We start from the raw sequence: 22,304 nt of genomic DNA, 5'->3' as shown, positions 1-22,304 counted from the left end.
CAGCCAGTCATCCATGTATGGGGAGATGTGAATTTTGTGATGTGTGAGGTAAGCTGCCACAGGGGACATGCATTTGGTGAATTCCTGGGGAGATGTTGTGAGTCTGAATGGAAGTCCTGTGAATTGGTAGGCCTGAGTTTGAGTTAGAAGCATAGGTAGGGCCCATGAGAAGGATGAATGGATACATGAAAAATAGGCGTCTCTTGGTCTGTGACTGTGAACCAGTCTTTTCTGCAGAGTAAGGGGAGGACAGACTTGAGGGTAACCATGAGGATCTTGGTGGTATGATGTATTGATTTAGCTCCCAGGGGTTGAGGATGGAGCGAAGGCCTTCATCTTTTCGATGATGGTGAAATAGCGAGAGAAAAAACCTCTGACTGTGTGTTGTAGTGGTATTGGTTCTATGGCATCTTTGAGTAATAACTACTGTACAGTGGTGCCCCGCATAGCGAGGTTAATCCGTTCCGGATTAACCTTTGCTATGCGAAAACATCGCTGTACGGGGCAGGAAAAGCCTATTGGAACGCATTAAACTTAGTTTAATGCGTTCCAATAAGCGCCAAAACTTACCCCTCCAGCGATGTTTTCGCTGGTCCGGCGGCCATTTTGGAGCCGCCAATCAGCTGTTCGGCGGCTCCAAAATGGCAGCCGGATGACCCGAAATGGCCCCGTCAGTGTTTTCGCGCCCTCCCCTTGCTTACCGAGCTCGTGAAAACGCTGCGGGGGGGGGGGGGCATTTTGGGTCGTCCGCAGCCATTTTAATGGTCGTGGATGACCCGAAATGGCCCCCCGCAGCGTTTTCGCAACCTCGGTAAGCAAGGGGAGGGTGCGAAAACACTGACAGGGGGCCATTTTGGGTCATCCGGCGGCCATTTTGGAGCAGCCGATCAGCTGTTCGGCGGCTCCAAAATGGCCGCTGGACGCCCCAATCGTCGCAAAGCGAGTGCGGCGATTGGGGCAGCTCCGTATAGCGATCCCCAAAAAGGGATCGCTATACGGATTCTTCGTTATACGGCGCGCTCGTTAAGCGAGGCACCACTGTATTTCTTCTTGTAGAGTTTGCAATGGAGATGTGACGGTGGGGGAAGCTGGTGGAATTCAATGTGGTACGCGTTTGTTATGATGGAGAGCACCCAGGCATCTGCAGTGATGTCCTTCAATGTAGGTAAGTGCTTCTAAAGGGCAGGTGGAGAGGTGGGAGGTGGTATTGGGATCTTGGCTGGTTGGATGTCAAACATGATGCTTAGGCTTAAGGTCATTGCATGTAGTTGTGGTTCTTGTTGAAATTTTTGATAGGAGGTGTAAGGGCTGCATCACTGATTGCACTGAGAGCACTGCTAGTATGCAGGGTAGACTCCCGAATGCCTGGGAGCTGTCCTCCTTTTCTGAACATTCTCAAGAATGTCATCAGTGTCGGCATTGAAGAGACCAACTCAATCGAATGCGAGGTCTTTAATGCGTGCATGCGCATCCTCAGCTAGACCCAGAGTTCTAAGTCAAGAGAAACATCGAAGCGCTACAGAGGTAGCCATTGATTTAGGTGCAGCATCAACTGTGTGTCTAGCGGATAGCATCTGTTGTTTCGCCATCCAAAGATCATCTTGTTGAAAAGTTTGTGCTAAGACCCTTTTATCTTCAGGGAGAGCATCAATAAAGGTAGACATATTGTCCAGAGAAAATGTTGGTAGGTGCCCTTAGCTCCCTGATAGTTAGCAACTGTCAAGGTGAAAGTGGCAGAAGAGTATAGCCATCTGCCCATGGAGTCAATGCGCCTGCTGTCTTTATTACGTAGGTGGTATTAGTATTTGTGTCGAGAGCAAGGTTTGAAGCTTTGACAAATATGGAATTGGGAGATGGTTGTTTCCGTAAAAAGACTGCGCCCGGGTCATGTACTTGATAAACGTTGTTGATGTGTTTTGACACCAAATGAGATGATGCTGTGTTTCATCCAAGAATGTCTAGCTGTGCTCAGGAGAGAAGGGAGCATGGACATATGGACCGGTATGATAGTATCTTTACAGACGGGATCATAAACATGATCAGCAGCTCCGGTAGTGGGTCTATGGATTTGTAGGTTGAGAGATTTGGCCATACAAACCATTAACTGAGCATAGGTTTGAAAATCCTCTGCTGGTGACAGAGGGTCTGTATCTGCCAGGTCAGAAACTGGCGCTGTTAAAAGTCCTGATGGCATTTGAGGCCTGGAACCATGATCAGATGGGTCGGTCTCGAGTCAATCGACTCGAGTCAATCAACTGTCAATCAATATCGACATTGAGCGGCTGGTCCTCAAAATATCGGTGTCCACACTGAGTTGTTGATGTCGAAGGGGCATTGGTGGACAGTGTTCAATATCAAGGGTTGTCGATTGGTAATGATGTCGAAGGTGCGTCCATGGACAGCATTTGATATAGAGGATTGTCAATACTGAAAGGTTGGTATCAAGGTGTGTCAAAATGGAAGTTGCTGTCGGTATTGAGACAGCTGCCAAAGTGGTAAAGGTGTTGAGGGACCACACTGTATTATGGTGGATTAGACAGACACCAGTGACGGTGAGCATGATGAGCGCTCGTGGTCCTCGTAATGGAGAGGAAAATAGTAACTTGCCGGTGCTGCAACGTGCCCAACGGCTAGGTTGGGTCTCTTAGGTGCCAGCAGATAAGATGTGCCAGGTAGTCCTGGGCGAGCATGGTAATAAGATCGCTTCAACACTGAAAGCTCCCTAGCAGAGACTTCCTGCAGGGGCAGCGCCGCCGGATCAGGAAGAACGACTGGCTGATAGTGTTTGATGGGCTTCTCTTTTAGGCACCAATCGGAGCAAATGGCATCCCGATGATGGTGCTGAGCGTGATCTCTTTTTGCGTGAGAAGGCAAGCAGACACTCATATGCGCTTGGTGCCTTCGTTGATGTGCCGGAGGCCGAGGTGGCAGGCTTACAGGGCCAGAGTAAGGCACAGTTTCTGGTTGAGTTTAGCACCATGGATGTCTGGCGAGGCAATTTGAGAAGACTCACTCAGAGAGCCCGAGGATTGTTGCGGGCTATCAGGGGAAGCCATAAGTCGATCAACACACTGTTCCTATTTGGGAGACTGCTATGGTGAGGTTGATGAGGTGGAAGTGCCTCCTCATCTGAAAGAAAACCGATGCAGATGAGGTTCCCAGACTCCAGTGGTTGTGGAGTCAGGGAAATGGTTGTGGAAGGCTTCGATTTCGAAGACTTAGCCTTCTTCGGAGGTGACGGTTCCAGTGCCAAGGAAGCGTCTGTCCATGAACGGTTTTCTCTTAGAGGCTCTTTTCAATGTTGACGGTTTCAACGTCGAATGTTTGGCTTTGTGCACTCATGTGACTGTCAATATCAAGGACAGAGTAGGTTGTCGATGATCGGAACAAGATGGAGTAGCTGACGGGCGCTGTTTTGTCACTTCGGAAACAGCTTCATCCATGGCTTTAGAGATTGCTCCCAGAGCTGAAGCTTGAGTCTAGAGAGGCAACTGCGGAGAACTCAATGTTTAAAGTATTTGCAGTGAGGGGAAGAGGAAGTTCGATGGCCTCACCAAGGCAAAAAAAAGCATTTAGCGTGGCCGTCAGTGAACGGGATCTCATTATCACAGGCTACACAGCTTTTAAATGGGCCTGAAAAGGCCATGAACCGAGAACCGGTTTAGAGAAGAAAACAATGGAAAGGTGGGAGGGGGGGACGCTTCGGCCTTAATAATGAGATGATGATGATGATGATGATGATGATGATGATGATGATGATGATGATGATAAGGATAATAAGGATAATAATAATAATAATAAAGTTCAATAATTTTCCTTCCTTCATTTTCAGATTTCTCACAACTATCGAGGCTGTCAATGAGGCAGTTGAAAGAAACTGAAGGGAGAGCCTTAGCGCCAAGATACATATACCACTGGGGAGGTGTATATGCTAATATATTTTCCTTTGCTACCACAGAAGCTCTAGAATATTCCGACGAGGCTCTGTGCATGTGCAGATTACCCATAGTGTGATTCATAGAGGCCATGAAGAAGAAGCAATAATCATTATCATCATCTGAAACAGGAAAGTGAACTGGATCGAGGAGTACATGGATCAGACACCACGGGGGCCCTATCTCCAGGTAGGGCTAGGAAATAATCTTGATTGAAACCCTGGTGATCCACTGCTGCCAGTCAGAACTGGTGATAATGGCTAGATGGAATCATGCATTTCTTAAGCATTCCTATGTGGCTTCCTATGTTCTCTGTTTCCTATGTTCCTACAGGACAGGCCTTTGTTCCCCTTTGACAAGCAGTGGTGGTGGTCATCATCCTGCTAGACTTACGGGTCATTTGACTTTGGGATGAGGGTTCCCAATTCTTTGATTCGGTCATTGATATTGAATCGTCGCCGTCGCTCAACTGCAAGGAGAGAAAGAGAAAACAGACAGTTATGGAAACATCTCAAATGGTCCTTCCCAAATCAGTCTACCCATGTCGTATGGTCTTCTGCTCTACCTGTGTCCCAGCCTCCTCTTTTTATCAGAGGGATATCATGCGGCAACTCAGGAAAAGGCTTTCTTGGCAGACAAAATGCCTTCCCCTAAAGAAACTCCCATGCCACCTACCCTGCAATATTCTAGATCAGTTAAAAGTGTTCTTATTTACCTACATGTCGCAGCCTACCAGATAGTGGCAGCCACCGCAGGCGGCATAATGCCCTGGTGTTGGTGAAAGTATATATTCATGGCCACTAACAACCACAGACCACCCCTATGCTGCCTGCACTTGCCCATCTCTGGGCTGGCCGCCATCACTGCATCCTGTGGATGTGAATTCCACAGATTAACAGCATGGTGTGAAGAAACAGTTCACCTCCTTCGTCCTAGATTCCCACTCCCTCAGCTTCAGTGAGTGATCCTGGGTTCTAACGTAATACAAGAGAGGAAGAAATATCTCCCCCTGCTCAGTCTCAACACATCATGCATCCTTGTAATTAAGTCCCCTTTTGTTCTAAAGCTGCCTCCCCAAACTGTAATATTTTCTCATAAGGGAATTGTTCTAGCCTCTGGATCATCTGGATAACCTTTGTTCCACCTTTTCCCAACCTGTATGTAACAATATCCGTTCTCAGATCAAACACCAAATTTTACATGCAGTATCCAACTAAGGCCTTCAAATGACAGAACAACAGCGTTCAGCATAATTGGGAACTTAGATCTTCCCCACTGAAGCCTCCTGTGTATCCTCCATGCCAGGTTGAGGTTTGGTACCATACTCCAACCCCCAAGCTGGTTTTCAGGCAGCACGGAGGGCTGCAGGAGGGACGAGGAAGAAAGAAAATCCCACTATGACACCACGTTGGATTTAGCCCTCTGATCTATATTTGGCTGCCTCTCATCCTTAGAGTGCCTCTCCAGAAAGACACTGAGGTTTCAACTCATCTTTCTTTCTGTTAATACAACCAGTTGTCATGACACATCGCCTGTGCTCATGCAAAAAGTCTTGAGTTTCAAACACAGTCCCAAACACAGCCGCACTACAGACCTGTCTGATGGCACACCATACAAAAGTGTACAGTGAAACACAGCAGAGAGGGAGGGGGAGAGAGAGAGAGAATGAATTTACATGGCCTCAGCTAAGCTAAAGGACTGAGTAAATCCAGTTCCCACCACCCACACACTTCAGACCAAACCAGGACACCTTCTACAAACTAGCTGAGCTTGCTTGTTCTCCCTTGTTCCCGATCAGATCCACAAGCCTACGAGCTTTGCTTTTTCTCTTTCTCTTCTGGGAGCAAGTGGGTGAACAACCCCCTCCAACCTCCCCTGCCACCTGGGTTTTTTCCAGCAGGCCTAACCAGTTTGGCATTCTCAGCCACACGCCCAGCTTAACAGCACCACAGTCCCCAGATGAACCCTCCTGCCTTTTGCTGTGTGCAGTAATATTTATTTATCACACTTTCCATGGCATTTTCTACCTTCGAGGGCCCTGGCATTTCGCCTGATCCCATGAGGTCCTTGCTGCCGAGACAGAACAGTCCACCCAAGGCTATTCAATACAGAGCGAAGGAAGGGGAAAGGAAAATAATTTTTCCAACGCTCTGCTTCATGTGCAAAAATAGAAAAGACATAGAAGGGAGGATTGCCCCAAGCTTGAATCTCAGGAAGCAAACACCACATTTGCAGCCTCCTCCCGATCTCATTTACACTGATTTCAAGAGGAGTACAGCTTTCTTTGCACAGAGAAAGCCTCCACTTTCCTGCCCTTCCTAATTCTAACAATCAGGAAGCAGGTGAAGGAAAAGCCTTTTCCTGGGACCCTGGAGAGCTGCTGCCAGCCAGAAGTAAAAAAACGGCAACCCGTATGGACCAAACTTCTCTGTTCCTTTAATGAACTTGAAGCTGTGCATTCAACTCTCCTCATCTCCACTTTTGCCCCACAGTAACCCTGTAAGACTGGAAAGAATGGGACAGAGTGACGACGAACCCAAGGTCACCCTTTCGAGTTTTCATGGGTCATTCAAGACTCCTTCCTACCTGGATCTCCCAAGATGGAGTCTATCAGTAACACTCTAACCCAAGCTGAAGACGGCCTGTGATCTCCCCTGGAGGCTGTTGGGATACAACCCTCAACTTCCCTACCCTCGGCCATGCCCACGAGGGCTGATGGGACTGGCAGCCCAACAGCATGTGGAAGGGCTATTAAGCTGTCCAGCTCTGCTTTCACCCCTTCATCTAAACAGTTCTCCACAGAATATAAGTGAAGCCAGTGGGGTGGGGTATGGCAACGTCTGAATCCAACCCAGGGATTTAGGATTGGACATGTGAAGGCTGTGTACCTAAAACACAGGCGGGCAAGCACAGGGAGACTGGGAGCCGAGTTTACCACCCCAGCCTCCTCAGGTCCTGCAGGAGCCCACAAAGGGCCATTTCCAGCCACACCTCTCTTTTTTTGAAGAAAAAAAACCCTTAATCAGGAAATGCCTGGATGAGGAAGTTCTGAATCTCTGAACACCCCCTCACTAACCGTTTTTAAAACACTTTTTTTCTCATGAGGAAAAGTCCTGTGGCTACATGGGGCCCATAGCCCATACTTGCCCATCTCTGATTTAAAAGATTATTTCTAAGCTAATATATTTAGGGTCCAAACTTCACATTTGTAACTAAACACCTCTGTCTGGACCTCCCACCCTCCCTCAGTACAGGACCATCCCCTTCAAACCCTTCAGCTGGTCACCCACCATTCACCTAAGATGGCACTCACTCAGATTATGGTTGTCTTTCTTCTGCCTTTCCTTCAGAAATGCTTTCGCTTCGTTTTCTACAGAGCGGTACCGAAAAGAGAAAGGAGGAGAAACAGAGAGAAATAAACATCATCCTTGATTCAACAGCTGTTATCACCACCACCATCCCTTGCAGCCGAGGCTCTTTTGATGCCGAGCCCTTTGGGACTCTCTATGCCCAGTACCTGACATCTCCCTCTTGATGTTGGGTAGATCAGCTGGGCAGGAGTTGCTGACTGTGACAGCCGGCTCCATTAGACCTTGGTTGCTGTACACATCCAAGAGGTTTCCAGAGACGGGAAGCTGCACATAATAGGAAAGAGTTCAAGCAGCTTTCACGCCTGCACATCGAATAAGGCCAAGGCTGCATTCATGTCCAAGCTCAGTAAGATATAATTTAGGGGCTCTGAGGGACCTCTAAATTTTAAAATAAAGGGGGGAGGGAGATGTTATTAGAATAATCTACATTTTTGAGGTAATGTAGGACAACCTTCAGCACTGGCCAATGGTATTTAAACCTCTGCCAAAGCCAAATGTGCCAGGGGCAAAAGGAAAACCCTATAGATTACAAGATACAGAACACTGGTTTTTCTTCCCCTCTGAGTATAGATAGACCTTTTCTCTGCAGAGGTAAAAAGACAGGTATTGAATTTGTTGGTGTGATCAGAGAAAGAGGAATCACAAGAATCAGTGACTTTCTGATGGACCAAGGATGAGGAAGGGTGTGGCCTCAGTAGTGCGAGACTGTAACTCCCATGATCATTCACCACTGGTCATGCTGGCATAAAGCTCATGAGAGCTGTCGTTCTGCCACACCGGCTCTATGTGGTACCACACTTTCCATTTTTTAACATAAATTAATAATACATAAAGTTAACTAGATTTCAAAAAAAAAATGAAGACATCCTTGTTTATTTATTCATTCAAATAGAACATTGTTCCAGTATTTTTGTGTAGAAGAGCAAAGATAAAAAAATTACGTTTCCTTCTGAGAAACAAATTACTAAGTTCCATCCCGCTCTGAAAAATGACAATAGGTACAGTGGTGCCTCGCTTAGCGATCGCTACGTTGAGCGATAAAATCGCTTAGCGATGGGGTTTTGGCCATCGCCAGAGCGATCACTTAGCAATGGCCCCATGGGGAAAAATCGCTTTGAGATGATCGCAGGGAAGCGATCATCGCAAAGCCCCCATTTTCGGCCAGCTGATAGGTGGTTCTAAAATGGTCGCCCGCTGTTTTACCTCACTTTAGAGGCACCGAAAATGGCCGCCCCTATGGAGGATCTTCACATAAGGTCAGTTTCTAAGCCCATAGGAACGCATTAAACACATTTTAATGCGTTTCTATGGGCTTTTTTATTCTGTTTAACGATGAAATCGCTTAGCAATGTTTTTCCTGGAACGGATTAACGTTGCTAAGCGAGGCACCACTGTATCTGTATTTATACTAATTAATATACGACAAAGAGGTTATTAAATCAAGAAAATGTTTTTATCAGATGACTGTTGAAGCAGCTCTTCTAGCTTTGCCTATAAATTCTGATCCATTCTCAGTTCTGAATTCTAGTTCCCCTCCAGTCACCTCTGTCTTGCGTATGTGAATTAAAAATACTCACTGTGCTGGGCATCTGTAGGCCACCGTAGCTCAGCATTTCGTCATTGTAGCTGGATTCGAGACTGATGATCTCATCAATGACATCATCGATCTGATGAATTGGCAGACAAGAAGGGTTATACCCAGGGACAAGGGGCAAAAGGTGGAAAGGAAGGAAAGGAAGAAAACGAAGGAAGACATGGAGCAGTTTTACTCACCTCTTTCTCAGAGCTGGAACCAATATTGAGCATAGCCATAGGACTGTTAGGGGCACTGCCAGGGCCCCCTGCCACTCCCTGCTGCTGAGCCAAACCGTGCTGGGGCTCAGGCGCTGAGGCAGCCTGAGGGGAGCAGGTTGGTGCACTTGGGCTGGCCCCAGCTAAGGCCTGTGTTGCCATCTTGCTGCCCATGGCAGTGGAGAGATACTGCTTCACCTGTTGCCTCTGTGCCTGCTGGATGTGGTACTTGGTGGGGTTCTCCAGGTGAGTCTGAACCTGAGCACAGAGGGGTGGAGAAGAGAAAGAGAGGAAACATGAGTCAGCCCAAGATCAAAGGGTGATTTTCAATCTTCATATGCAGAAATCTGGCAGGATAGCTTAGTGGTTGAGGTAACTGGCTGAGGAGCCAGAGGTTGGGAGTTTGATTCCCCCACTGGCCTTCTCAGAAGGATGGAACCAGCCTGTGTAGCCTTGGGCAAGCTGCATAGTCCCAGGGCGCCCCCCAGAAGAAAGGAACTATATAAGCCGCTTTCAAGTACCTAGACAGCCCTGAAAACACTCGCTATAGGTCAGAATTGACTATACAGCACATGATGATGATTATTGGATGCAGAAAAGAGCAAGATGCACTTCCACGTACACCTAAGAAGTTCTGCTGCCTTAGGCAGAGCAACAAATGGTGTCTCCCACGATGCACCCAAATCAAGGCTCAGGAGTATCCAAGTCAGCGGAGTTATTTTGGCACGTGGGCAAAAAAACACATGCACCTTTCTCCAGTCCTGGTATTAACAATACAAACCATCTACAGCCATTTCATGATACCCATAATCTAAAGTCCAAGACGGCCACGTCTCTTCACTCAATTGACATTGTTCTGCTACCTTAACTGGGAAGTAAATAGCAATACCAAGAAACATATTTCTCCAAAATTATGGAAAGTCTAATTTGAACTCTGTTCTCAGTTAGGCTTGAGAACAATAATGAAGATGGAACATTTCTTAAACCAAGCATAATGCCATCTAAAGGATCCAAATGGCAAAAAAGAAGCTTCTGCCTAAACTGTGGGGGAAAATCTCAGAGTAAGAGCTGTTCAACAGTGGAACAGGCTATGATGAAAGGTGGCAGGCTCTCCTCTGTCAATCAGGCCTAACTAGGAGGGTACAAGGATACATTGGGCACACGGCATGTGGACCCTACAGATATGTGGCTGATGGATTAGATTACTAACCTGAGGAATGGCCTGTCTATGGAATAGCATCAAGGAAATCTTTGATTTGTTTCATAACCTGCACGATTTACTGTTTCCTGTTGGCAAAAAGGGCTGAGGATTCCTTCCAGTCTGGAGTTTTGCATGATGGAAGGGAGAAAAAAAGATAGATACATGATTGCGATAGCAATGAGGCTTTGGCCAAACTGGAAGACAATGGACAGTATGGACCAGCTACAAAGCTGAATGCTTTCAATGGCTCCAGGCTCAGAGGGTACCATGGTTAAGATAGTACGATCATGTCACACGTGCAGGGCAAAGAGAATTATTTACTAAAGAAAGGTGGTGTAATGCACTTTTTCTCCCAACTTGCCATCTACCAATACAGAACTGAGTTTTAGGGGTGAAGGTAAGGAAGCCAACCAAAATGCAGGAAAATTAAGAGGCACTGGTGGAACAAAAAGCAATCGCGGCTTGGGAGAAAGAGATTCAGGGTTTACACTCATTCACACATTCAAGCCACTGGTAATGGTGCGGCTAAAAAAATACTATAAATTGTATTATAAATACATGCAGATGCTTTCCAGTTCACTTTTTATCATGTTTTTTTTTTTAATTTTGCATAGTTTGACTGCCTTGAGGTCTTTGGGCCTTAGTTTGCTTCAATTCTGAGAGAAACCTCGGTGTTTACATGGGTCAGGCTCCTCCTTCTGGAAGATTCTACACTTCCCTTACTGTGTGTGGTTTTTTTTAAATGTCTCTCTCTCCCCCCCCCACAGAGTGACTCCACTACTTCATTTAAATTTTTTCCTTTTGATCTTTCCCAACTGAATTCTCCTGAATCAACTCTCCTGCATATTCCCGAGTGTTTAGGAACCTCTTTCTTAGAATACTGCCTGTAACCATCTGCCTTTCTTTCTCAGTCTTTATGCCAAAAAGTGCCATACAGCTGTGAACATAGTGAGCTTCAGCTACAGGGCTGGTGGAAAATTAGGGGCAAATATAATGTTTTGTGAAGGGCTTATCTGTGCCTGACTATGCATAACTAAAATTTCATCTGATACTCTCATCCTGATTGTTCTGCTTTGCACTTTTCATCTTATTGTTACATTGTATGGTGTAAGAAATTCATTGATTTGCCTTTGATTTCTTTTATATTGTATTTTCATTTCATGGATCCTGTTCCCTTTTTATCTGTTGTGATTTAAATACATATTCAGATTAATTGCACCTGTGAATAGCCTCAGATAATCTCTGATTACACCACGGAACAACTAAAGGACTTCATTTTCAGCCTCTTCCAGAGCTTTTGAAACAAAAGTTGGGTGGGCTACTGGACAGGGATGGTTTATCTGAACCTCCGACAGGAGGTTAGATAAGATGGCCCCGGGATCTCTTGGAATGGGATTATGGTCACCACTAGATCTCCTTCTGCCAATGTAATTAATTTATGCTGAGAAAGAGATGGGGCTGCTCTGACAATACAGAAGGAAAGGGAAAGGGAAAGGGAAGGAAACCTGCCTCTTCTATAAATCTGAGAGCTCCAGATGCTTGTTCCCTTCCCCAGTGGCATTACTCAATGCAATAGCTAATCTAACTCAAGACTGAATCACAGCAGGGCACAAGAAATATAGATGAGCTCAACAAGGGAATGTTGTTCGCTGTTCCCATGAGCATGAGCTGCCCTCAGGAAGCTTAAAGGGCTAGGAGAGGCAAATGTCTATGCCCCAGGATAACACAAAAAAGCACAACTAAGGATTTGTTTATTTTTTGGTCCTCTCTGTTCCCATGAGGCCGGCTGCCCTTGCACACAGCTTTAAGTTAGATGGTATGAGAGAGAGGGCCCTCTTAGTGGTGACCTTATGCAATTCCCTCCTGAAATATGCATGGCTGGCTCCATCTCTGGCTGCTTTTAAAGGAGACACTGCAGAAGTCTTTGGGTTTTTTTTCTCATTGAAAAAGCTTCATGGCATTAGCATCTACTAGATATTTGAAACTATTTTATTTTGACTAGTTTCAAAGTTATTTAATTTTATGCTGCTTTCCTAACACCTTATCAAATGTTATTGTTTTCTATGATAAGCCTCATTGGGAAGACCCCACTGCTTAGGAAAGTGGCTTAACAACAAACAATAGCTACAAGTTACATAAGGGAGGGACCTTTTTCTCTAGGCGGCATGCTCAGATGCTCTAGAGCTTTTCACGAATATCAGAGTTAGAATTCCAGAGAGGCAACCAGATTAGTCTGTTACAGGGGAAGAAAATAAATAAATAAACAAGACAGTATTTAATCCCCAAGACATGGCCGGGAAACCTGTGGCACTTCACCGCCAGTGAACGACCAGCCTCGTTGCTACTCATTACAGCCCAGCTTAGCTGGAGCTAACGAGAAGCAGACTCTATCAGCAACTAGAAACAGGTTCACTCACCCTGCTTTAAAGTTTAAAAAAAAGTTTCTGTGCCATCCATTTGCTATAAGAATTTGAAGCAGTTTTTAAAGAGGCAACCATATTAGGATGTTTTTAGCATTCTAACAAAAACAGCACAACAACCAAAACAGAAGGTTTGTTTTTTTTTGGCACCTTAAATGACCAACCAGTTTATTTCAGTGTGAGCTTTGGCAGCTTTCATGATGAAGGAAGTGGGCTGTAATCCACAAAAGCTCACACGGAGATAAATCTGTTCATCGTTAAGCTGTCATAATACTTTAGTTTCTATATTTCTGGTAGGGTTCCCCCCCTCCCACTCTTGTCATACATAATTTGAAGAGAAACAAAAAAGTGACCAAGCCTCTTTCTCTCCTGAGGCAGAATGACTAATCCACCAAGTCTCTGTACACATAGGTCCCCCCCCCGCCCCGTGTGCTAACCAGACTTTAAAAGGGCCTGACGCTGGCAAGGGAAAGAAGCATGAAAGATCCAGCCAATCAACAGCCACCTTTTAACATGACTGACAGCTTGGTTCTTTTGCTGAAAAGGCTGACATGTCCCAAGAGAAAAAAGAAAAGGAAAAAAACAAAAAAAAATCCTCACCACACAATCAGCCCGCCCTTCTCCTTTGAGCACAATGCACATTTTCTACCTCTTTGATCCAGATTTGCTACATCTCTCTCCTCCTCCTTCTTCTTACCTTCAGTACTTCCACAGGGACTTGGGCCGGTGCGGGGCGAGCTAGCGGGCTCATAGAAATGGCAGGAGTGGAAGGTGCAGGAGGTGTAGCCGGGAACTGAGCCGCCTGCTGCTGCTCCCGGCGCTCCTGTTCCTGGGTCTGCGCCCGCATCAGCTGCTGCCGAAGGAGCACCCGGGACGACATGATGGGACCTTGGGCTGGACCACTCGGAGGGCTGTAAAGAGACAAGACAGGAAGATCAGCCACCGTCTGAATTCACTCATCACACTCCCAGGGCTGTGTAGAATTCAACTGCGCTTCTACACCGACACAAATACCTCTTCCCCAGGCACAATCTAGACATGGAAAGAAAATACTGTAGCAATAAGAATTAAAACTGAGAAATGCCTTCTTTTCAGGAAGGAATCCCAAGACCTTTTTTTTTTTTAAGGTAAAGGCTTAGTGAGGGCAACTGTCCAGGCAGAGTTGAAGTTTTTCACCTGCTAAAAACCTGCAACATGGCAGAGCAAAGCATTTTTCAGCTACTCAAGGCATCACAGGTGGTGATGGGGGAGAAAATGGCAGTTGTGAGAAGCTAAACAGCAGACATTTGAAGATTTACTGTGGGCTTTTGAGCAGCAGGAGTTTCACAGAGCCATTAAGAATGCGGAATTTCAGCCATCAGCGATTCTGCCAGCAGAGGATTTGCGGTCAAAAGCACAAGAGACCACTGTAGAGACAGGATTCCCCAATGCAGCAAGCCTGGCTTAACCACATTTTGAAGTAAGCAAAATAAGACACATTTCACCATCAAAACAGGGATCCATTGTTAGTGAAACCATTACCCCCCAAGTTTAGAATCACCTATCACTGCCACTCCCAATGGTAAGAGTTTTTGCTTATCAAAATCACAACTGTTTCCAATGTACCTGTGAGACTATATGGAGTGAAGCAGGTCACAGAACTGGGAAACCTTCCCCCCCCCCCCCCCGGATCTAAAATTCAGCATTTCAGCCTGCATTTTACAGGAAACCAAGTTTCTCGCCCTTAAATAATAATCAGTGTGTGCCATCAAGTCAATTCTGACTTATGGCAACCACTTCCAGGGTTTTTAAGGTAGAGAATACTCAGAAGTGGTTTACTATTCCCTTCTTCTGGGCACACTCTGGGACTGTGCAGCTTGCCCAAGGCCACATAGGCTGGCTTTACTTCATAGGAGGCATAATGAGGAATGGAACTCCCGCCCTCTGGCTCTGCAGTCAGACATTTAAACCGCTTAGGGATGCTCAACAACAACAAAAAAAGCAAAACAAAACAAAAGAAAAAACCAGATGTTTGTTTTTTTTGTTTAGTCGTTTAGTCGTGTCCGACTCTTCGTGACCCCATGGACCAGAGCACGCCAGGCCCTCCTGTCTTCTACTGCCTCCCGGAGTTGTGTCAGGTTCATGTTGGTTGCTTCGCAGACACTGTCCAGCCATCTCATCCTCGGTCGTCCCCTTCTCCTCTTGCCTTCACACTTTCCCAACATCAGGGTCTTTTCCAGGGAGTCTTTTCTTCTCATGAGATGGCCAAAGTACTGGAGCCTCAGCTTCAGGATCTGTCCTTCCAGTGAGCACTCAGGGTTGATTTCCTTTAGAACTGATAGGTTTGTTCTCCTTGCAGTCCAGGGGATTCTCAAGAGCCTCCTCCAGCACCACAATTCAAAGGCATCAATTCTTCGGCGGTCTGCTTTCTTTATGGTCCAGCTCTCACTTCCATACATCATGACAGGAAAAACCATAGCTTTGACTATTCGGACTTTTGTTGGCAAGGTGATGTCTCTGCTTTTCAAGATGCTGTCAAGATTTGTCATCGCTTTCCTCCCAAGAAGAAGGCGTCTTTTTATTTCAGGGCTGCTGTCTCCATCTGCAGTGATCATGGAGCCCAAGAAGATAAAATCTGTCACTGCCTCCATATCTTCCCCTTCTATTTCCCAGGAGGTGATGGGACCAGTGGCCATGATCTTAGTTTTTTTGAGGTTGAGTTTCAGACCGTTTTTTGCACTCTCCTCTTTCACTCTCATTACAAGGTTCTTTAATTCCTCCTCACTTTCTGCCATCAGAGTGGTATCATCTGCATATCGGAGGTTGTTGATATTTCTTCCGGCAATCTTAATTCCGGCTTGGGTTTCTTCCAGTCCAGCCTTCCGCATGATGTATTCTGCATATAAGTTAAATAAGCTGGGGGACAATATACAGCCTTGCCGTACTCCTTTCCCAATTTTGAACCACTCAGTTGTTCCATGACCAGTTCTAACTGTTGCTTCCTGTCCCACATATAGGTTTCTCAGGAGATGGATAAGGTGGTCAGGCACTCCCATTTCTTTAAGAACTTGCCATAGTTTGCTGTGGTCCACACAGTCAAAGGCTTTTGCATAGTCAATGAAGCAGAAGTAGATATTTTTCTGGAACTCTCTGGCTTTCTCCATAATCCAGCGCAAGTTAGCAATTTGGTCTCGAGTTCCTCTGCCTCTTCAGAATCCAGCTTGTACTTCTGGGAGTTCTCGGTCCACATACTGCTGAAGCCTACCTTGTAGGATTTTGCGCATAACCTTGCTAGCGTGTGAAATGAGTGCAATTGTACGGTAGTTGGAGCATTCTTTGGCACTGCCTTTCTTCGGGATTGGGATGTAGACTGATCTTTTCCAATCCTCTGGCCACTGTTGAGTTTTCCAAACTTGCTGGCATATTGAATGTAGCACCTTAACAGCATCATCTTTCAAGATTTTAAATAGTTCAACTGGAATGCCATCACCTCCACTGGCCTTGTTGTTAGCCAGGCTTTCTAAGGCCCACTTGACTTCGCTCTCCAGGATGTCTGGCTCAAGGTCAACAACTACATTGTCTGGGTTGTCCGGGATATCCAAATCTTTCTGATATAATTCCTCTGTGTATTCTTGCCACCTCGTCTTGACGTCTTCTGCTTCTGTTAGGTCCTTCCCATTTTTGTCTTTTATCATGTTCATCTTTGCGCAAAATGTTCCTCTAATATGTCCAATTTTCCTGAACAGATCTCTGGTCTTTCCTTTTCTGTTATCTTCCTCTATTTCTTTGCATTGTTCATTTAAGAAGGCCCTCTTGTCTCTCCTTGCTATTCTTTGGAAGTCTGCATTCAAGTTTCTGTAACTTTCCCTATCTCCCTTGCATTTTGCTTCCCTTCTCCTCTCTGCTATTTCTAAGGCCTCGTTGGACAGCCACTTTGCTTTCTTGCATTTCCTTTTCTTTGGGATGGTTTTCGTTGCTGCCTCCTGGACAATGTTACGAGCCTCTATCCAAAGTTCTTCAGGCACTCTGTCCACCAAATCTAGTTCCTTAAATCTGTTCTTTACTTCCACTGTGTATTCATAAGGGATTTGGTTTAGATTATACCTGAGTGGCCCAGTGGTTTTTCCTACTCTCTTCAGTCTAAGCTTGAATTTTGCTATGAGAAGCTGATGATCAGAACCGCAGTCAGCTCCAGGTCTTGTTTTTGCTGACTGTGTAGAGCTTCTCCACCTTTGGCTGCAGAGAATATAATCAATCTGATTTCGATATTGCCCATCTGGTGATTTCCATGTATAGAGTCGCCTCTTGTGTTGTTGGAAAAGAGTGTTTGTGATGACCAGCTTATTCTCTTGACAAAACTCTATTAGCCTTTGTCCTGCTTCGTTCTGAACTCCAAGGCCAAACTTCCCTGTTGTTCCTTTTATCTCTTGGCTCCCTACTTTAGCATTCCAGTCCCCTAGAATGAGAAGAACATCTTTCTTTGGTGTCAGTTCTAGAAGGTGTTGTAGATCTTCATAGAATTGTTCAATTTCAGTCTCCTCAGCAATGCTGGTTGGTGCATAAACTTGGATTATTGTGATGTTGAATGGTCTGCCTTGGATTCGTATTGACATCATTCTATCATTTTTGAGATTGTATCCCATTACAGCTTTTCCCACTCTTTTGTTGACTATGAGGGCTACTCCATTCCTTCTACGGGATTCTTGTCCACAATAGTAGATATGATAATCATCTGAGCTGAATTCGCCCATTCCTGTCCATTTTAGTTCACTGATGCCCAGGATGTCGATGTTTATTCTTGCCATCTCCTGTTTGACCACCTCCAGCTTCCCAACGTTCATAGATCTTACATTCCAGGTTCCTATGCAGTATTTTTCTTTGCAGCATTGGATTTTCCTTTCACTTCCAGGCACGTCCACAGCTGAGCGTCCTTTCGGCTTTGGCCCAGCCACTTCATTAGCTCTGGAGCTACTTGTACTTGTCCTCCACTCTTCCTCAGTAGCATGTTGGACGCCTTCCGACCTGAGGGGCCCATCTTCCAGCGTCATATCTTTTATCCTTTTGTTTCTGATCATGGGGCGTTCTTGGCAAAGATACTGGAGTGGCTTGCCATTTCCTACTCCAGGTGGATTGCGTTTAGTCGGAACTCTCCACTATGTCCTGTCCGTCTTGGGTGTCCCTGCACGGCATAGCCCATAGCTTCTCTGAGTTACTCAAGCCCCTTCGCCACGACAAGGCAGCAATCCATGAAGAAGGGGAGATGTTTGTTAGCTGTGCTCAATACAAAAAGGTGCCTCCAAGAAACAATTTACTTCAATTTTGGGCATGACCACTCAAAATGCACGATCTAAACCCTTTAATCTTTTCCTCTTTTATGGATTGCTTTTCCTTTCGTGTGAGGAAAACAGATGGAAGAGAAGTCACAGGAGGAAGCTCTGTAAAATGATGTGAATGGGGCAGGGCAACTGTCCACAAAAAAAAGACCTCATCTGGAAATGTCAGAAGCTTGGGAGGGAAGCAGACTTGCCAGCGGTCAATAGGTGGCCTGTTGATGCCCTAGATACACTTCTTCCATTTGCCTCTGACCAGCAGCTACAGATCAAAACTGCAGATGGCCAAATTAAGCATTTGCAAATTTGGAAAACTGTAGCCAAAATGCATAACTTACACTGGCGCAGGAGCAATAACATCACTACAGCAGCAGGCTGCAGCCAATTCGAATCCTTAGTGTGATTCCTTGTTGTGCTTGAGCTGGGTACCTTCGTTCGCACAAACCAGAACCCAAGGTTCTGGTTGGACAGTGTCATAGAAGCGACCAACATGAATTTGATCAAACTCCGGAAGGCAGCGGAAGACAGGAGGGCCTGGTGTGCTCTGGTCCATGGGGTCACGAAGAGTCGGACACAACTAAACAACAAGAACCCAAGGAGGGGCTGTTGATTTACCCTACGGTAGTGTAAGTTACACAAGGAGATTCTGGTCTGCATTTGGCTGTAGTAACAGGAACATCACCACCAAGGCTCAAAGTGTACAACACACCCAGCATGTCACTGGAGGCAGAACTCCCACACATATGATAAAAAGCATGTGTTTATCTTACAACAAGCTTCACTCTAAACCTCACAAAGTAGCCTGCTTTTGTTCTGTGGATTGGTCCCCAGGAGGCTTTATCTGTAAGTCTCATTGAACTCTGAAAGAATGACGTGCCCAAAGGGAAAACATTTTGATAGCAGGAAATGTTCATTTCTGTTTATGTGTGATTTAATGTCAAGACCCAGAAAACCACAGCAGAGGCTCCAGATGGAGAAGACAAGCTTTGCCATGTACTTGACAGGCACAACACATTTGGAAACGGTGTAGATCAGCATTTCAGAAGGAAGTCAGAAGAAAGGGCATCAGATTTTTACTTTTACAAGCCCTTTCCAAGGAAGTTCAGACTTGTGGCCAGCGATCTTTCCTTCCTCCAAGGAACTCTTTGGGGCTGATGCAGGGGAGGAGAGAGAAAGAGATGAGGAAGTTGATGGGAGAGTGAAGGAGAGAGTTAAAGGGAAGGGGATGGCAGTGCAAAAAAGGAAAGGGAACAGCCCTTCCACCTTGTGGGCGGAGTGGGGGGGAAGAACCGGGGGGGGGGAGCAGAACTCATAATCTTCCAATTAGAAAGGGTTATGACCAATCCTGAGAGTTTCCATCCAAAAATAAAGTAACAGGAATTTTAGTCTCAAAATAAAATAAAAACGAATTATCCTGAGAGGGGAAAAAAGCCACTCCTGAGATTGACTGATGGATTGATTTAAAATATTTTTATCCCACCTTCTTGTTAATAAGTACCCACAGCAACTTACATCATGAAAAGATAAGATTTAAAGCTAACAACAAGTATACAATTACTAAAAGGATTCAAACAAATAGCACACTAAAAGATAGTGAACAAAAGCAGAGGCTAATGAACAAGGACTGAGCCATATCTATGCTAGAGATAAATCACTACCAGTGCCTGATCATTCCAGCTCTCCCCAACTGCCCTCTCCACTTGCTCCATTTAAATACACAGTATAATACCACTAATACTCATGGGAGAAACACTGATTTTCTACAGAAATTTTCCAGAGAGTGAGGAAGGCAAACAAACCTGCACAGTAGTTAAGTGATCAGATAGGACAGGCTCCTTTCCTCCTCATGTTCAGAAAATAGTTGGAAAACCTTCAGAAAATAGTTGGAAAACCGAATTATTCATAGCTGCCTTCAACAATTGAGTCTCCTACATATTTTTTTCTTTTTCTTTTCCTTTTCTCTATTTTCTTTTTTATATGATTTATTTTACCACCATGTATTGTTATACGGGGTCTATTAGATTTTTAAGTTTTATCTTGTAAGCCACATAGAGTAGTGCATGCACTAATGTCCACTAATGTGACGGTATATCTATCTGTCTGTCAATGTGTATGTATAAGCATGCAACCAAACTCATGTCCCCTTGTGCTGTTTCGGCTCACATTCTATGACATACAGGTGGCAATCATGCAGCTACTTATTTGGAGGTAAGCCCCACTGATCTCAGTGGAACTTACCTCTGGGTAAAGATGTTTCAAAACTGTTTGATGAGAAAGATTTTTCCAAAAAGGAGTGGCAAAAATATAAATAAATCCCGGGACTTTGACAGCTCTAATGCATCTACCCACAGGAGGCAGCATGAACTCCGATAAAATGTTACTAGACTGAGGCATGCTATAATTAAGAAATACAGAAAACAACATCAGACGTACAAATAGTTCAACAGTTTTGTTATATTATGTGCCACCAAGCCAGAACTGACTAACAGTGACTCTAATAGGGCTTGCAAGACAAGTGAGATATTTAAGGAGTGGTTTTATCAGTTACAGCTTCTACCAGTGAGTTTCCACAGCTGAACAGGAATCTGAACCCAGATCTCCTGAGTCCTAGCCCTTCACTCTATCCACTGTACCACACTGGGTGTCCGCTTTAACAACATCATACTTTCTGGTATCACCACCTAGATCGCAGTTCTGACAATTTCATGAGACTTCTCAGGAAAAGGTTCCCCATGGTCTAGGATGATTCCCCATCACCACACACACACCCTTGAATGCAAGGATAAACACTCTGTAGAACAGCGAAGGGGGTCTGCAGAGGATGCTGTTAGCAAGGAGGAGAAATAACTGTAACAGAGTGTGGGTGGTGTGCTTGCCTTTTCACATTGTTCCTAGCCATTGTTTTACATCAGCTAACAGAAAAACAACTTTTGCAATACGTATTTAGATTTTGGGTTGCAGCAAAAGCCCTTTTAAAACTGCACACTTTCCTGGCGCCGCATATTTTATAGATGGTGCATTTTGTTTTGTTTTGAAAAGCCCTGATAGCATCAGAGAACAAGTCTACCATTCCTTGCAGATCTGGTGACAGCAGTGACAAGATATTTAGAGCAGGTATCTCTGATAAGAATCTTGGTACCTGAGATGGGTACTCTTTGCCTCTGGGAAATCTATTCTGCTTCTCCTCTCAAATGTTTCTACCTGGAGAGACCTGGCATCCAGCAGGCAACATCTTTACTCTCATAGAGGAAACCCTCCATGCTTTCCCAGCCTGCCTTCAGCCCTAGAATGGCCCCATGAGTTTTTTTTTGGGGGGGGGTGGCAGCTTTGCCATCCCTGGGCTTTAACCTTCACAGACACAACAGATCCAAGTGGTTTGACATGAGGGCTTTTTATTGCTCCAAGAGAAAACTGTAACTTCTAAAGAGTTACATGGCACACTGCCTCAGTTTCTGGGCCTCAACTATGAGAGGGAGAGAATTCGCTCAGGCCACTGAGGGAAAAGAGAAACTAAAACAAGCACCATTCTAGTTTTGAGCGGGCTTTCCCCCACCATTTCTGCAAACTCTGCAGGCCTCTTTTAAGACGACATCACCCACAGATACGTCACAGCCCCTTTATCCTGATTAAATGGCACTGCTGTTACAATGAACTTCACCGGCGCTACAGCTGATCCTAACTTGCTGAAACAGCGGAGGCAGCCATGACAGGCCTTCCTTTGTTCTTCCAGAGCCCACCAGCCTTACTCCTCTTGAAGCCCCCAGTGGTGTGTGCCATACAAGTAGTCCTGCACATCACCCCAACCTGGCTTGGTGCCCTCAAGTGTAGAGGAAGCCCCTACGAGTTTGCCAGTATTTACATATGGTTCAGGTATTTCAGTTCAGCACACACAGAAGGGAGGGAGCATCCTCTTGGGCTGTGCTTCAGGCAGCAAAATGTTTTGGGTTATTGCCTGAACTCCTGATGGCAGAATGGGTATGAAAACAGCATGACACAGCTTCAGGGCCAGCAGAACCCACACCGTCTCAGCCACAACCCCATACTCATCCAATTTGAGTATAACAGGCCTGGATAATCTGCATGGATTGACAAAGTAATTGGATATGTGTGTGTGTGGTATGTCTGTCTGTCTGGGCTTCATATTACAATCTCTGCAATAGCTGAAGAATACCATAGGTTTTTGTTTTTAAATGGAAACTAATAACCTGGAAGCTGTGGCATATTCAAGAAGGAACTCCCCCATTCCCACAAAAAATATGGAAATGTCAGCACCTGTT

The 22,304-nt window shown here is 45.3% G+C and overlaps 1 protein-coding gene across 3 annotated transcripts in view; it reads right to left on the bottom strand.

Moving 5' to 3' along the window:
- TFE3 (transcription factor binding to IGHM enhancer 3) overlaps positions 1-22,304 on the bottom strand; it is a 52,806-nt gene that overhangs the window by 4,815 nt on the left and 25,687 nt on the right. For all 3 annotated transcript variants that reach the window (XM_072991351.2, XM_072991350.2, XM_072991352.2), the window contains exons 3-8: positions 13,416-13,629; positions 9,080-9,355; positions 8,884-8,973; positions 7,453-7,570; positions 7,249-7,305; positions 4,329-4,404 (exon numbers count right to left, since the gene is read on the bottom strand). In XM_072991351.2, the coding sequence (XP_072847452.2) occupies positions 4,329-4,404; positions 7,249-7,305; positions 7,453-7,570; positions 8,884-8,973; positions 9,080-9,355; positions 13,416-13,629 (831 nt within the window). The remainder of the gene's footprint in view (positions 1-4,328; positions 4,405-7,248; positions 7,306-7,452; positions 7,571-8,883; positions 8,974-9,079; positions 9,356-13,415; positions 13,630-22,304) is intronic.

This window comes from Pogona vitticeps, chromosome 2 (assembly GCF_051106095.1).
Source record: "Pogona vitticeps strain Pit_001003342236 chromosome 2, PviZW2.1, whole genome shotgun sequence".
Lineage (NCBI taxonomy): Eukaryota > Metazoa > Chordata > Lepidosauria > Squamata > Agamidae > Pogona > Pogona vitticeps.
The sequence above is the reverse complement of the archived record's forward strand: the minus strand, read 5'-3'. Positions and strand labels throughout refer to the sequence as shown.